General features: G+C 36.0%; 1 protein-coding gene across 3 annotated transcripts in view; it reads right to left on the reverse strand.

Annotated features, from left to right (window-relative positions):
• Positions 1–1398: 1398 nt before the first annotated feature.
• LOC123520681 (flocculation protein FLO11-like) overlaps positions 1399–17022 on the reverse strand; it is a 30286-nt gene continuing 14662 nt past the window's right edge. For all 3 annotated transcript variants that reach the window (XM_045283189.1, XM_045283191.1, XM_045283190.1), the window contains exons 6-8: positions 14388–14459; positions 6840–7214; positions 1399–5685 (exon numbers count right to left, since the gene is read on the reverse strand). In XM_045283189.1, coding sequence (XP_045139124.1) covers positions 3958–5685; positions 6840–7214; positions 14388–14459 — 2175 coding nt within the window. In that variant the 3' untranslated portion in view covers positions 1399–3957. The remainder of the gene's footprint in view (positions 5686–6839; positions 7215–14387; positions 14460–17022) is intronic.

A 17022-nucleotide genomic window follows, 5' to 3' on the forward strand; every position in this document is an offset into this window, starting at 1 on the left:
GGAGCCACAAGGTCTCTCTCTCTCTCTCTCTCTCTCTCTCAATAGCGTAATAACTAAATTACTTGAACCATGTATTTTACGTATTTATGCATGGCGAGTATTTCTATAGATGTGTTAGGTCTCTCCCGCTCACATCCCTTCCCCCAACCCTAATCTCCCTAGGGAAGATGATAGGGCGTGGCGGGAAACTGACCATTGGGTGATAGGAGGCCGCGGGAGGGCCGTTGACGAACGAGAGATGGTTGACATTCCATATCCATACCGTACCATTTCAAATTTCTCGTAAGTTACGAATGATAATGTCAATATTTGTTATAGTGTGTAAGGATTCAAGATTGCTTTCATGTTATCGTTCTCACTATTCACTTTTCATGTTTGTTCTTCGTCCACTGGTGGCATATCAACTCTACATATGTCTTTAACGCTGACCGAATATCCGTTTGTAAAAGTAATGGCCACGTAGATCAGCATAACATTAGAGGACCAAGACAGCATTAGTGTAGGAGTAAGGCAGATGTATCGGGTACAAAAGAAAGGCTGCCAGAAAATTGAAAGAGCAGCCATACGAGAGAAAGGCTAAAAGATAGTTATCAGGCTTTGTGTAGGGTGACCAGATTTCTGAGACAAATTCCGGGGACATTTTCAGTTCAGGGAGGTAAAAACGTGTTTTTGCACTGAAAAAACTAAAACGGGGACACTATCCGTACCATTTCTAAACCAGCAATCAAAATTCTCCCTCGCCTTATTTACCCAAGTTGCAAAGAAAAAAAATCTCTACCTGATGAAATATCTGAGATCATGAGCACCCATTAGCTGTTAAAATGTGTCCGCCATACACTTCACCGTCTTCACGGAAACTAAGGGCTTCTTATTCTTGACATTCTAAAAGTAATGATAGACATTCTAAAAGAGTAATGATAAAAGGACGTAATTATCATAATCAAAAGGAATATATTTTTTTAACGCATCAAGTGATCTTTCAGTTACAGAAAACCGGGGACAGCAGTAGCCGGGGACTGTCCCCGGAAACCGGGGACGTCTGGTCACCCTAGCTTTGTGAGCATATGTAATGTACAGTACCTACTCCATAGTAAAAGTTTTCATAAACGGAGACAAATTAATATATGTTGGCATTTACCAGCTCATGATAATGACAACTACTGCAGCCTTGTTCTATACTACTTCTCTTGGTGGCCACCACAATAAAACAAGGCACCAAAGATAAATAATAAAAAGGAATACTAATAACGCAACATTTAATAAATATATTGGTGCATTTCATATGAAACTTTGTCACTAACATCTTTGAAGACAGAACAGATGCTATGCATTTCTGATTTAAATGCTATAATGCTATCTGAACAAAAAAAAAAAATTCAGAATAAATAAAACCCTTGGATTGATGATGAATTTACTCACACAGGAAAGTACAACCGACTAGCTTTCTTGCTCCACAGGCACTTACTTTTATTCCACAGATTTCCTAAAGAGGATTTGCACATCACAATCACTAAGAAACTTTCTCTATTTCACTGTTTAACAATCTGAGATTGAACATTATTGACCAAAAGTTTCAGTTGTGGACTCAAAGGCCTCAGACATTCTTAATTTGTATCTTTTTAATATATTGAGCAGACTGCTTTATAACTCTAGTACCTAATGACAAAATATTTTCTGTCTACTGTCTATACTTCATCATGTACCATCTTTCATCATGATAGCTTTCTTCACTAGTATGAAATGGCTATACTGGTATTAACTTCCTACATGATCATTTATTTATTGCACTTGTATCACATCATTCTGCAAATAAGGTAGGGTATTGTTTTACACTTTAACTTAGTTAACAGCTCACTACAAACAGTCAATTCCCCCCCTAAACTATACTGAAAACACATACAAAGAATCATAGTAAAGAAACTACTGGAGTGGATCAGGCAAGACTCCAGAAGCACCAAGGAAATTCCACAAACACCACTCTGCACATACTTAATTCTAATCACCACCACTTTAGCCTACACTGACTCACAACCAATAGGGAATATTTAAAGACTGATATGCTTAAGTATAAATAGAAATAAATATAATTTTGATAGCTCTCTGCTTAAAACATATATAAAATAGAAATTATTGCACTGAGAATATACTGGGAGGAAAAATAACACTAATGCAGATTGTTTTCAACCAGCAAGAGCGGTTGCCTCCCTCCTCCTCAGCAAGCGTGGCTCATGCATTGCAGAGTGCCTTATAAAAATATTTTGCTTTCATCATACCACACACAGAAACTTGAATTGGTTATGATTCTGCAAAATAACTGCATGCTGAATTTCCATTAAAAAACATACTGAACATAATGTTTAGAAACTTGTGTACACTATCATAAAAAGACCTACTTTCTGTAACTCAAGCTTTATGGCTATGCCACAAAACCTAAAAGTTGGCTCACCTCTGAAGTAAAAATTCTCCAAGAAAAAAAAAAAAAAAATAATAGTTACTAAAATTAGGTCTACAACAAAACTTCTCATCATTGGAATATATGGAGAAAAAAAAAAAAAAAAAAAAAAAAAAATCCTGTTCAAGCCTTCAGCTTATCTTTGGTTGCCTCTGCCAATTAGCACTGTTAACCTCTCAAGTCAGTGAGCAGTATGACAAAGGGTAATAAACATATCTACGACCTATCCTGTAAGTGGTAGATAGTTCACATACGTTTTAACTTATGAAGATGGCCACAACTGTGAGCATAGTTAACACTAAGTTCCCGCTACAGGGATTCAAATTATGCAGACAATTTTCATTTGATACAGAATCTCAAATTCAATAATCAATTATCAAGATCTGATGACTGATCACATATGTATATAATTTTTAATATCTGATGACTGATCATACATCTAATTTTCAACATTCGATGATTGATCAAATATAATACAAAAATGGAAAATTAGGATCCTTTCCTTGAAATAAATTTGAATTTACTCTCACCAAACTGGATTAAAATACTGGAGTTCCCAAATATTTTTGTTCCATAGGTATAGGGAGATAGCATGATTATTTCCACTGCCTCAGTGCTAGCTTCCCTCCCCAGGCCAGCATCCTCTATAAGAAAATACTTACAGTATGTATTCCAGAGGAAACAAGGCGTGATCAAGGTAAGAAACAAATATCTGCATAAAGAAAACTGACCATACTTACATTAGTCATTATAACTAAGTTAATATTTACTTTTAAATTTAATTCTTCTATTTTTTTTTTCTATAATGCCATCATCCCAGCAGAGTACATGCAAATCTCTGCCTTGTAGATGAGGAATTACTTTTTTTTTTCACACCTCTCTCCCCCTTCCACTGTCTTCACACCATAAGGTGAAAAATCAATAATTTAATAAGTGTTCTATCATCAGAGTGACCACAGGTTTACTTAATAAAGATAATCTTATAACAATGCAAGGGGTGGCTATGTAGTACCCATTGCCTCAATACATCTAATTCTTCAAACTCTGAAAACCCTTAATGTACATAGTGAAAAAAAAAGAAGACATGGAGCTTTCATAGGCATAATGGAAAATGATAAAACAATCAACAAAGTATCACATTACAGATATGAGCAAATTGTAACAGCTCCTGGTGGCCCAAGCACCTATAAACATGTATAATATGCTGTAAACAATGCGAGAAGGAAGATCAAGAGTGGTTCACATTAGGCCAAGAGTGACAGGAGGACAAAAGGGGAAGACTTTGGCACAATCACTAAAGCCACAATACATTTACCTTTGGACACAACCACAGATCTCTGGTTCTGAAAGCACTTATGATAATGAACACAATCAAAACATTTATCCATAGGTAACTTCTGCCACCTTCATACCTTCCACTTGTCACTTTTGCTGAATAATTCCTTAAGTATCTCATTACATTTTCAATATTCACTTACAAAAGAACAATTGCATATTCAACGTTTTCAGGATGTATTCAAATTTGCAACAGCATCACTTATTTCTTCAGGGTCAGGGAGAGGAGTTGGGGGAGGAGTCATGGGTACGGTTGTGCATTGGTCTTCTTGCTCAACAAGTTTGGCTGAACTGACCCCACCACCACCACTGAAACCAACACCTTTCTGTGTAGGCACAGTCTGAGAATAGCCTGGAGCAACTGGTTTGGGAAACTTGCAGGGAGACATTGTTGCAAGTGGAAAGCTAGAAAGAGATGTCTTAGGATGCTCCATTTTCTTCTGCTCTGGTTGCTGCTTACAAACCATTTCTGGACTGGAGTAATATGGTGATGTGTGAAATGCTTGACTGTAATAAGGACGGTTCCTGCTATAGCTCGTGTTCGTGTGGCCACCCCTGCCAGACCTGAAACTTGAGTTGTTGGCAGGACTGTGCATTTCTCCAAATTTAGAAGTCATCACCTGGGGACTGGTGGTGGTACTGTGCCTCTCATTCAGGGGTGTGAAGGTCAGAGCAGTGTGAGGGAGGCAACTATCCATAGGTTTAGCTTGTGCTGCCATATTTGAATTATTATTTGGAGTAGAATGCATTGGTGTTGAAGGGGACTGTGACACTGGCCACTGCATTACTATAGGAGCTGCCCAATTGTAATATGGTGCTACTGACCCACTATACTGCCAATATGGCATTACCATCACGTGCTGCTGGTTGGCACATCCATAACCTGTCTGATTAAGTCCAGTTCCTGCATGTGAGGTTGGGCAAGACTCTTTGCTCACTACTGGGGATGGAGTATTCATGGGGCTGGTGGTCCTGTTGCTCAGAGTCGTTTTGGTAAGGGTGCCACTAGTGCTATTGCTTCTTCTAATACTAGAAGCAATTGGACATGAACTACCATCTTTTGTTTGAGCTGCCATGGGCTTGCCATTGGGTGTCTTGGAGGAAGTTTCCACTGTCTGGTGATCCTGTGTTGGAGGTCGTGACTGAGAAAAAGGAGGAGGTTGGGTTCCATTGTACATATGATTGCTGTGAGGAGAATACACTGGCTGGGGCAACAAAAGAGTTTGATTCATGTTATGACTGAAAGTGGATGAGTTGTTCCTGAGGCTGTGTGGCTGCGAGTGAGGAAGAATCAGTGGGTAGCCAATGGGTGTCCATGACTGGGGTGTTGTCATGTGAGCTGTCTGGAGATGGCTGGGGCTGCCATACTGGTACGGTGTTTTGCCACTATACTGATGTGGATATGGTGTTCTGCCATTGTACTGATGTGGGTACTGTGCAGGATGGCCAACATATGGCCTCCATGTAGTTTCTTTGCCAACTGTTGCTGGCATCCAACCACCCCAGGTTGTCGTCTTGTTGGAATGAATGTTGCTGCCAGCCCTGGGAACATCTGTGCTGTATTCCATACTGTGGAACATCTGGTTCATATTTCCAGACTGATTCCTATTTCTTTCCAATGTGTGGTTTATCATTCTGTTGCAGCCATGATCCTGTTCGATCGTAGTTATTCCAACCTCCTCTAATATCTTCTTTGTTCCACCACTGTTCTTTGGTACCTTTGGACAGGGAGAACCATTCCTGTTGCTGCTGCAGCTTCCAATAACAGTATTGGTGGTCTTGCTGCTGCCACTGCTGCTGCTGCTCAAGGTTATGCAGCTGTGGCTGGAAGACACTGCGTGAGATGTTGGAGAGGGAATTGAAGAAGTACCATTGCTTCTTCCATCCACAGTGCTATCCTGCCAAAGAGTTCACATCGTAAATGTGTAAATATTGAGGTTCGCCATAGGAAAAAGATAATAGGAATAGGAAAAAGATTATAGGATTTAAGAATGTTTAGATTGGCAAAAATTGCACTAAATTTTTAAGAAACAGTAAAGCAAATAATAATTACAGTTTTAAAAGAAAGATTCATACAGTAGTGAATGCTGTATAAAACATTATTCAATTCAACATTCTTGAAATACAAAGATTATTTCCAAGATGGTATGGGAGCAGTAATAGAACACGTAGTACATTTCACAACTGACAAGGGAGTGGTTAGCTCTGAGGACATGACACTAATATGGACTGCTGGTTCTGGCTGAAGGTGATGAAATATAGGCATCACATCATCTCCTTGATGTAGCCTTGTTTACAGTTTCTGTTCGTGGCCTGATGGCCTCTCATTTTTCTCAAACATTACTTTCTTGAACTTTTTCCATTATTTCTTCCAAAACCTCTATATCATTTATTTTCTTGTTTCATTGTCACTGTTGCCAAGAAATGGCTCACCAGTAACCCAATCATCATTTTCATGTACAGAGTCTTTGTAAGTTATCCATTGTATTTTCTGGTCTTCACTTCTCTTATCCTAGTATCAGTCCATTCCTTTTCTCTTGAAGTATATACAAAATGCCAACTCAGGGAGATTTTAGAACATTGATCAAAATAAGGGAGAAACAGGAAGAGGAGTGCAGAGAGGTCTTTGCACTAAGTGAAAGACAGGACCACTTGCTGTCCAATCAACAATAAGGTCACAAAAGTGGCTTAACTCAGTTGAAACTCAGTAAAGAATGGCTAACAAACAAAATTTCTATGATCTAAAGCAAATAAGCAATATTCTATTTTTTGACATACCAGTTTTACATTCTCCTTAAAGCATGGGTAGTAAGACGATGCATAAATTCATAAATTCACAACATTCTCTCATCTTAATAAAAAAGAAAAGAGCTATTAGGATCTTCAGTTCCTCTTGACAATTTTATGCTCAAGATACAAACACTTATACACATGACAAATCTTATATGTATATGAAATTGTTAATGCTACCTCCTACATAATTTGTTGCCTTCTTTTAAAGCAAGAAAATCTTCAAGATTAGATAACTTAAGACAAAATGTTCACACCTTACCTCATCTGTACTGTAATCATTATCATCTCCAAAGGTTGTTTTTGTGGTGAGTGTGGGATTCCCGTTAGGCAATCCAATAAATGGACGAGGTTTTGCTGGCAGAGGTACTGACTTCACTTGCATGTTTGAATCTTGACTTCTCCCAGCCTTGGCACTTACAGCTGTGGTGGCAGTGGTTTTGGTCACAGTTGGGGAGAAAGTTTTGACGGTGGCACAGACGGTGGTGGTGGCAGTGGCTGTGGTGGGAGTGGAAGGACAGCCCAGGGTAAGGGAGGTAGAGGTGAAAGGGGGGCTTCCTGTAGCAGAAGCTGTGGTACGATCCCCAGGTGCTGGGCTGCTGTGCTCAGCCAAATACTGCTGAGGACTACACTCAGGCTGAAAGGAAACATTGTTGTTCAATCAAGACCAATATTTACAGAGGGAAGGAGCTTAGCTTGAAAATCATTAGATCTCTATTAACATGAAATTACAATTTTGTACAATATGACGGCTGGAAATATACATACATCATACTAAAGGAAAAGGTATAATTATTTTGTTATAGTATACTAATAATGATTCTTCAAACTTATTTCATTATATTCACTATAAGCTGCTTTGATCATTAACCAACAGGACTATTTTCATAAAAGCAAACAGTAATAAAATACTGGGCAATACATCAAAGCAAAATTTAGCAGAATATCAGACTAATGTTACTGATACAAATGTCAATGCCAATCTTTGCATACTATTGTTCCATTATTATTTTCTCCTTTAAGATATAGAATTATAATAGTCATAGTACTTACCAATATAAATTCATACGACATGCTGGGGAAAATTTGAATAAAATCTATAATAGTAAGGCATGCAAAACCTTAATAAATCCTGTTTATTTACATAAAAACAGTTGTACAGCAAAAGTTAATTATTTTTTTCCCTGTGATTTTTCTTATCAGTGACATAAATGTGTTCATGAACTAAACTTTGAACCAGCAATGAAAGAACCAAGTGATGTTAAGGAGAGTGCCAAGAAGCCACCTTATAGCCAAGGCCACAACCCTGAAAGAACAAAATTGTTTACGATCATAATCAGAATTAATCAATGTATGAGCAGTGAGTCTAGAGGAATTTGGTTAAAACATGCAAGAGCCACCGTATCATGAAGTGCAACAGCTAACCAGAGCTCAAGCCAATCTTTATAAGAACATGTCCACCAGTGCACACAAAGCAATGTCAGTATCAAAACAAAAATATTCAAGGTGCATATCAAAACATGAAATGGAAATTGTGAGAATTAACTGATTAAGAAAGACAACTTTCCAAGACAAGAATTAATCAATAAAAACTCTACATAATTTGACCAACAGTTAGCTGAATAAAAATTCAACATGAGAGATGAGAGGATGGAGTTAAAGTCGGGAAACAAGTAACTGTTGTAGAGGATGAAGTATTTCAGTTACATACAATGCTTTAGACAAAATGTACACATGTATGTGTGTATGTGTTAAGGTTACTAACTATCTGTTCAATAGTCTATAAAGGGATCTGCTGTCCAGTTTATCATCTAGAACTAGTACTCTAATAACATTCAAACCAGTGTCACTTTGTCTAGCTACATGATGTTTGTTGCTATGCAACCAGTTAAAATCTATGAGAATGTATTCATAGAACACTTCTCTGAATGTATTTATATTTTACAAGTAATTATATGGCAATGGACTGTAGGCCTGAAAATTACTTCTGGATATATAGTATACATATCTACAGATGTAGACATTAGAGATGTACCGATGCATCAGTATTGATATCGGAATCGGCGGTCTCGGCCCTCTTTTTGGGTATCAGTATCGGTATCGGCTTATTTTATGCCGATACTTCCGATACCTAAAAGGAATTTACTACTTAGTGATATATTCGATATAAGATATTGATAACAAATTAATATAATACGGCGTATTACATTTCCATGGTGATTACCGTTTGTCATAGAATACTGTTTTCTGTGGTAATAAGCCACAACCTCTAAATTGGACGTGTATGAAACGCGTATAGGCTGAACTCCGGCATCCTGTCACATGGTCGGTCATGAGTCACCAAGCATTCTCACCGTCTCTCAGTCAGACGCTGCTCCTCCACCCACACAAAGTTCACACAGGTGAAAAGCTTGTTTTTTAACTATAATCTAAGAATGTCAAACTTCAGATATTGAGAATCCAACAAAATGATTTGGTATATATATATATATATATATATATATATATATATATATATATATATATATATATATATATATATATATATATATATATATATATATAGTAGGCATTTTGCATTATTGTAAATAACAGCATATTCTTATTTGATTTATAATTAACAGTGCTAGTGCTAGCCTTTTCCAAGATATCATACTGGAATAGGTGGAAGCTCGAATTATATATGTATATTAATTTTAATGCAAGTTTAATTTTTGAGTTACTTGTGTTAACCTAAGGATGTAAAAATTCCATAACTAAGAAAGTAACGATTCTGTTTTGTAATCATGTGCATTGTGTATAATTTGTTGCATATTAATTATTTAAGATCATAGCAATACACTAGAAATTTAGAATAAACTAAACTTTTTCTATTTAATTGAAAAGATTAGGTGAAAGCTCATTTGTCTGAATTGGTATACTAATGTCTAATGAATTAATATCAAAGGATGTCAGATTTAATTAAAGAGAAACATACACAACAAAATGACTTTTTTTTGCTAATATTTTGTGTACATTTTGAAATTTTAATAATTTAAAAAATATTTTTGATCGCCAAAATATTGTCAACAAAATTAATAATGAAAATGCACAAGACCAAACAGTCGCTAAAGGAGTAAGAAGTAAGAATTTAAAATAACGGACAAAAAATCAGAAGACTAATAAGATATTCATTCAAATTACTGAGTAATTTACCTTTGCAAATGGCTTCAAAAAGCTTCTAGAATTGCTCCTATTTCACATACGTTCTCAGAAGGACTTACAGCATCCCCCAAAACAAAGCCTCCCATCTGATAATGCTCACCGTCCACCAACTCATCCTGGTGTCCAGTGCAGTAATCACTATAAGTAGTAGTATCGGTATCGGTAGTAGTATCAGTAACGGCCCAATTAGGTGGTATCGGTATCGGAATCGGCCAAAATTTTGGTATCGGTACATCTCTAGTACACATCAATTATTTCATCTTTACTTAATGGTAAATTGTGAATAGTGTATCAAATCTCAAGACAGTAATGACTTGTGTATGGAATTTAAATTCACAACAAATGATAACAGTGTGCTACCCAGCGATGTTGCCATGTCTGTGGTCAAGGACACTGGATGACACCTTGTGGACATAAGGTCACCATTCCCTAGTGAAAGTTGAAGCAACAACACTACCAGGTAAGGAATTCCTGGATTTGTTTCACCTAAGGTGTCTTTATATTTGCATCCAACTATCAATATTTTTATATCATTTATCTATCTATTGATATTTAAAAGGATCACCTCAGGACAAGTCTAATCAAATTAAAATGAATGAAAATACTCAATACATATAAAATTGGATAAATAAGAAATTTATGAGTGCACCAATCAGCTGGTGTGCCCATTAAGAAAAGCAGACCAGGATGTGTGGCTCCCAGATCAACTTCACCAGTTCAGCCAGTGTCAGCTAGAGGTCTAGTCTGTATATCTATTCCCTCTTCATATCATATTCCTCCAGAGCCTTTTGTCACAATTGTATCTTAACAATTTACGATACGCTTTCAATGAGGTTTTCAAGACAGAAGGGATTCACCAAATGAATTAGTTTGAGTCATGACAAATGCTCAAAATTTTTAAACCCAAAAACATTGGGACTATGTGTTCTTTTGTTAAACAGGGATCACAATGATATCGACAAGAAGAAAATTTCACGACACGAAAACATCCGATGTCTCAGAGAATTCTGATAATTTTGAACAAAACATCCTGGAATACTATATGCAATCAATAACATCAAATACATCTACAGTAAACCCTAATTATAGCAACTCCTGTTATACCAAATTTCACTTTTATCAAGCATAATATGGCCTACTGACCATCATTCTGATTTATCAAACCAAGATAGAAAAAATGAGGCAGAATGTTATGTCAGCATCAGTGACAGAGTGAAGGAGGGAAGTGGGAGGGATGGAAAATGTAGGCAATAGTGGTGGTAGTAATGCTGGTAGTGAGCACACACCACACCCACACACAATGCCTCTGCCTCAGTCTTGCAGTGTTAGTTGAAATAAAAGGTTGCACTCGTTACCAAAATTTATGTTCGAGGCTAATTTTGTTATGCTAAATTTCCCCTCATATATTAAATGATGTTCGGCATGTGAAGGCAGAAACTAACTATAGCTTTACTTAATCTTCGCCTTTATTGTCAGTGGTCTCTCCCAAGTATGTTGACTATAACGAGGGTTTCCTGTACTTGTTTTTCTTTACAAAGAAGATCTAATTATATCAAGTGGCTCTACACTTATGAGAAAAAAGTATGCATATGCTGTAAAACAGATTACCATATTTCCAAGCAAGTACCTCTCTCCCACTCCTGACCATCATACAATGTTGGCAAACCTTCTACGTAATGTCTACTCTCATTCATCTCTTATATACCTATCTTTCAAAGGAGGCTGCTTTGTATCATCTGAATCTATTATACTAATTTATATTCACTCCATTATCTTGCTTTGTCATGCCTACTGCAACCCAGTCACCTCAGGGTGCTGCAATTAAACCAACAGTAAAAGAATACACATCCTCATTTTTACTTGATAAACCAAACAAATCTTCAATATTCATATCATCTATTCTTTCTACATCACAGGTATTTTTTTTAGCCAGCAATTTCAGAGCTTCTCATCCATTCTTAAGATTTCCATTGAAAATACAAATACAGATGTGTATTATATGCCAACATGCTAGGAAATATGGTACATAGTTAGGCTGCTGCTATGAAATTTCTGAAACCATTGAATACAAAGCAATACAAGCACACAAAAGCCATGCAGATTATTTTCACTGCCATTCTAGCAAGAATATAAATTTGTTCTCACAATGTTGGATACAGGGACTCCTCAATAGGTTCTGTCAGGTACAATGTAGGTTGGTGCGGCTTGTGTGATCATTCCTTCACTAGATATGTAACTACCAGTAGGTTGCTGCTGTTAAGAAAATATTCATTAAAACCCTGACATTTGCTTACATAATAAAATACAGCTAGTTCTCAGCACACCTTGTGATGGTGATGATCCTGGCACACCAAAGATCCAGGTAGTCATATCGTTAATGCTTCACCTACAAAAATCAGGGGCAAGTAATTTCCACATTCTATAATGATTAACATTCTTAAACTTTTCTTTATACTTCTCATCTTCCCAGTAAACACCTCTTCTACACTATTTCTTGTATACATTTTGAATAAGATACAGTCAACTCTCCATTAAGGCGACGGTTATGTTCCTGGAGACGTCGTGTTATTCAAACATAGAAAACAATGGTCATAGGCGGGGGTTACGTTCCTGGCCACTGGGAAAGTATCCCTATTTTGTTGGTTTTGTTACTCCAACCTTAAAAGAAAACGACTAATGCATCACGAGGTCATGGAAAACTTTTTAAAAACACACATCCTCATTTTACGTACATTACATTCACGAGTCACTAACACAACAAAAGCACATCCTCGCACTCACCATCTCTTTGATGATGCATTACTGGTCATCCTGTGTGGAAGTTAAAGGACACTTGGATACCACATCTTTCTTTTGCAGGAAATTTAAAAAATATTAATTTAACGTGATTTGTCGTGCGATTTTATATGCCAGGAATATTATCCAATATTCATACATTTATTATTAATAAGTTTCACAAAATAAACCATGAGTATAATTTGGTGGTGGTTGGTAGCAGTTTGTTTGGCTTCACCTCAACTGAGCCACACAGTCCAGACAATGCTGTCTCACCATTCCATCACATGCAACATGGAAAATTTTACAGAGAACCAGCCCTACTACTGCTGCAGAGTGAGATCTATTAATAGACTTAGTGAGCTAAGAGAAAGTGCTTCTAAATAAAAGCACATACGGCCATATAGTGCAGCTCTAACACGGGAGAAAATTGTGATCTATGGGAAGAGGACAGTCCACCAGCTATCTACATAAATGGGTAATCATCAAGTAATAGAGACATACAACAGATTGTTGGCTAAGTAGAATTCTGATAGAAAACTTGGGACATGGAGATGTGGTGAATGGTGATTGAAGCTGGCGGCGGTGATGTTGACAGTTATTGTTGTTGTAGTTCCTACTTCCTGGGTTTGGTTCCTAATCTCAATTTTTGTAAAGTAGGCTATTTGAATGATAACCTATATATTTTTGTTTCTAAAATCAATTAGTTCACAAAAAAATAATAACAGGTATTAAGGCAAAACTTATGTGAAGGTAATGACAATGACATGGGTCTTGGTTCACCTTCATGGTGAAGGTAAATCCTGCCTGATTGTTGCCTTCCCAAGCTGCGGGAAGGCACCATTCGCTCTTGAAGAATACTGATTTCCCCGAACAGTTTCCTTCAACTGATGAAGGTTGAAGTTATTATTTAGGAATCCGGTTGAGAGCGTCTTAGTGCAGTTCCCACCAGAAGCAGCATGGCTGCGCATGATGTCACCAAGTTGAGTTAAGCCATGTTAAATTGAATAAATCGCATTATTCAAACCTGCATTAATTGAGAGTTGACTGTATACAATTTTAATAAATAAATTTCATAATGCTTATTCAACTAAACACAAATAGCATAAAAAAAATACTACAGTAAAACCCATTTTTTCCGATTTTTCAACACGGGTACAGACCTATACCAAAAATTTTTGAAATTTCTGCGATTAAAGATTTTCCTCTTATGTTTACAGAAACTAATAGTATGTTATTCAAACTATGAATAATGTCCTGAGACATAGAACAAAGTTTTCATACAACAGTTTTATGAAAAGTCTGAATGATGGTTTAACACTTACGCTTACAAACTAAATTGCATATCATGTCATCCTGAGCTGCTTTTATAAAAACGTTCAATTATTAAATACATCTGCATAAATAACTAATGAAATAAAATTTTTAAGCAAGGGAAATCTTCAATTGAATTCAAGAAGTTAAGAAAATCATGGAGTATTTATGCATTATGAATGTGCAAGGGTAATCAAGGTGAATTGTCAACCAGTCCAAAATCATGAAAAAAATAATGCCCAAATCTTAAATAATACTACGTACAATCTACTTCAACACCACAACTGTTATTGCTGCTGCTACTCTGCAACTAAAATTGCTGCTACAGTTACTATTTCTACTACAATTATGATTCAATTCCTTATAAACTAGGATTCAAAGGTATTAACAAAAGATACTTCTTGTTCAAGAGAACAATCAAATATCGAACTGTATTGGATGAAGAGAATTTCATCACATCTACACACAATAATTTTGAAACATTAGTGGAGGGAGATGCTAACAGTATCATTCTTACTTGTTGGTAGGATGTTGGGGTGATCCATCGCCACTGAGGGGCAGCTCCCCACTGTGGCTGCATCATTTGCTGCTGTAAATTGCATAATTACATTTATAGTTATTAAATATGAGACACAGGACAAAATAGAATTTTAAAATTAAATAAATTGACTTGTACATAGGATTTGATTAAAATTAATAAAATAAAAACAAATCTAAAGATTATATCATGTGTAAACTTTAGTCAAATAATTATATAATAATGCCCCCAATAAAAAAGCTCTAATGCAAAAGTACATTAACAAACTCATGCAGAAAAATGAGAAATCGTATGACGTCTATACATAAAGAAAAGTTATGCATGCAAATGCATTATGTTGCCAATATCATAATGTGCTTGAAATTGATGGTGGTTTTCTTGATATCCACTTCATCTATGAAGCTGCTGCTGCTCCTTAAATTAACAAAAAACAAATAAATTGTTACATTAAATGATCTCTAAAATTTACCACTCTGTACGTTTATTCTGCTATGCAATGCTTGTCAATGGGATTGTCACCAGGAACTCCCAGGTTTGAGTTTTCATAGTATTTGAGCTTCTTTAAGCATGTACAGGTGCTCTGAATAAAATTATTATATATCTGGCAACTCACACTCAGAATCCTGCATAACATACAATAGTAGAAAAATGCCAGTTGCTTGTCACAATCATTAAAGGTATATACTAGATCAATTTTTTCCCCTACTCCCTAACCAGTTTGCCTTGCACAAATAATTTTTCAGCTATAACTGATCAATGACAATGTGCTGTCAAGGGCTGACAAAACATTCATCACATCCCTCCACAAAACTGACCAAATTCGAAGATATATAAAACGGATGATGGAAGCTGGCAACAACAAAGCATCCAATACAAACAAAAAAGCCATCAGGAAAATAGGAGAAATCTATTTACTTCTTGAAAGGTCTTGATATCACAGATGGGTTAAAATATCTTGACATTGCAGAGCTAATGGGAAGTGTGAGATTTGTAATTTGTAATATAAAAAGAACAATCATAAAAATAACATGAAATATCCAAATGTAAACATGGAGAAATGAACTCGGAAAATTGGATGGTGGCTTGATATGTGAAGCAAATTATAACAGCTAAATAAATTGTATTAAATAGAAGAGGAATCAAGTGCCACCACGAAAACATACAACTATATGAAGCTAGGTTTGTTACCATTAGAAAACTAGTTATATTACAAAAACCAAAATATTGAGGATTCTGAGAGTAAATTTCTGTACTAAAAGATGTAATTCATAATAAATAATCTCACTGATGAAAGGCCTTGAGCTCCTGAAAACTGTACTCGCTTACCCAAACTAATATCATTAAAATAAAGCCATATTCTTCAATAACAAGCTGAGAAATACACAAGTTTTCTGATTAAATACATACAAAACTACATCAAGGGGAAAAATCTTGTAATGAGTGTCAGGTGACACACTTCTGCAAATCAACTTCTTGTGTAACAGGAATCAGATAATAGGGCCATAAATAAACTTTGGCTGGGAATAAAAAAAAAATAAAAATAAAATAAATCACAGTAAATTTTCCCATATATCATCCACAAAGCACAATTTTCAACAAAATTCATTTCTTTTAAACTACGGTTCAATCTGGAATATGAAGTAACATCAATAACAAATGTCATGCAATAATTTTGAGGACAGATTGATTAATATTTATGTAATATCTTGTATCGAATACTTAGACCATATAACTTCCAAATGGTTACTTTGTCACCTATTTCATAAATAACTTATAATTTCATGCAAAATAATTATGGAATACAAGATTGATCCATCCGAAAGTGAAACAGTTGTCAAATTGCTCACTGACATCAGCATCACATCACAAGCAGTGCATGATGCAGTATGACAAAATAAAAGAACTGGGTACATGCCTGTCACTTCTACGTCACTCAAACTAGTAACTTTCATATGTCGTATGCACTAGCAACCACCTTCTGTTTAGCAGTACTCTCGCAAAGAACTTATACAATTCGTTGCATCCATATTATATTCAATCTAAGAAATACTAAGTTTCCAGGCAGCCGCATGCTACTGAAGGCATCTCAATTTCCATGTAGCATCTGATTTAAGTATGTAATCTTAGTTACTTCTAAAAAGCCTCATTCCTTGGCAGTTTTACAAAGTATACTTTAATTATAGCCTGAATTCCTGATTCATCAATTCATCCTTTTCAATTCTACCAGATAAGGCAAACAACACATAGGGTATAGTAGTAATTCAACTGTATGAAGGAAATGTGTCAGGTCACGTCAGGTCAGAATTGAAATAAATTTATATATGTAGTAAAAAAACTGGGTGGACAGCATTATAATACAAATATTGAGGAGCTAACTAAAATCCACAGCCTGAAACCAAAGCAAGCTACATTATGTTCAACAAAACCTTATTGGAATGCAAATTAATATCAGTGATGCTTTCACATAAATGAGCTACAAAGATAACTATTAGCCATCTGGAAGAAGAATATCGAGTGAACATGCAAAAGCTCTGCTGCATGGAGGTGCCCCACTACTATAGTCCTGATTAGTCCTGTAACACAATTCCATAGCAAAATCAATTCATGGTTTTCC

This window comes from Portunus trituberculatus, chromosome 47, assembly GCF_017591435.1.
Source record: "Portunus trituberculatus isolate SZX2019 chromosome 47, ASM1759143v1, whole genome shotgun sequence".
Taxonomy (NCBI): domain Eukaryota; kingdom Metazoa; phylum Arthropoda; class Malacostraca; order Decapoda; family Portunidae; genus Portunus; species Portunus trituberculatus.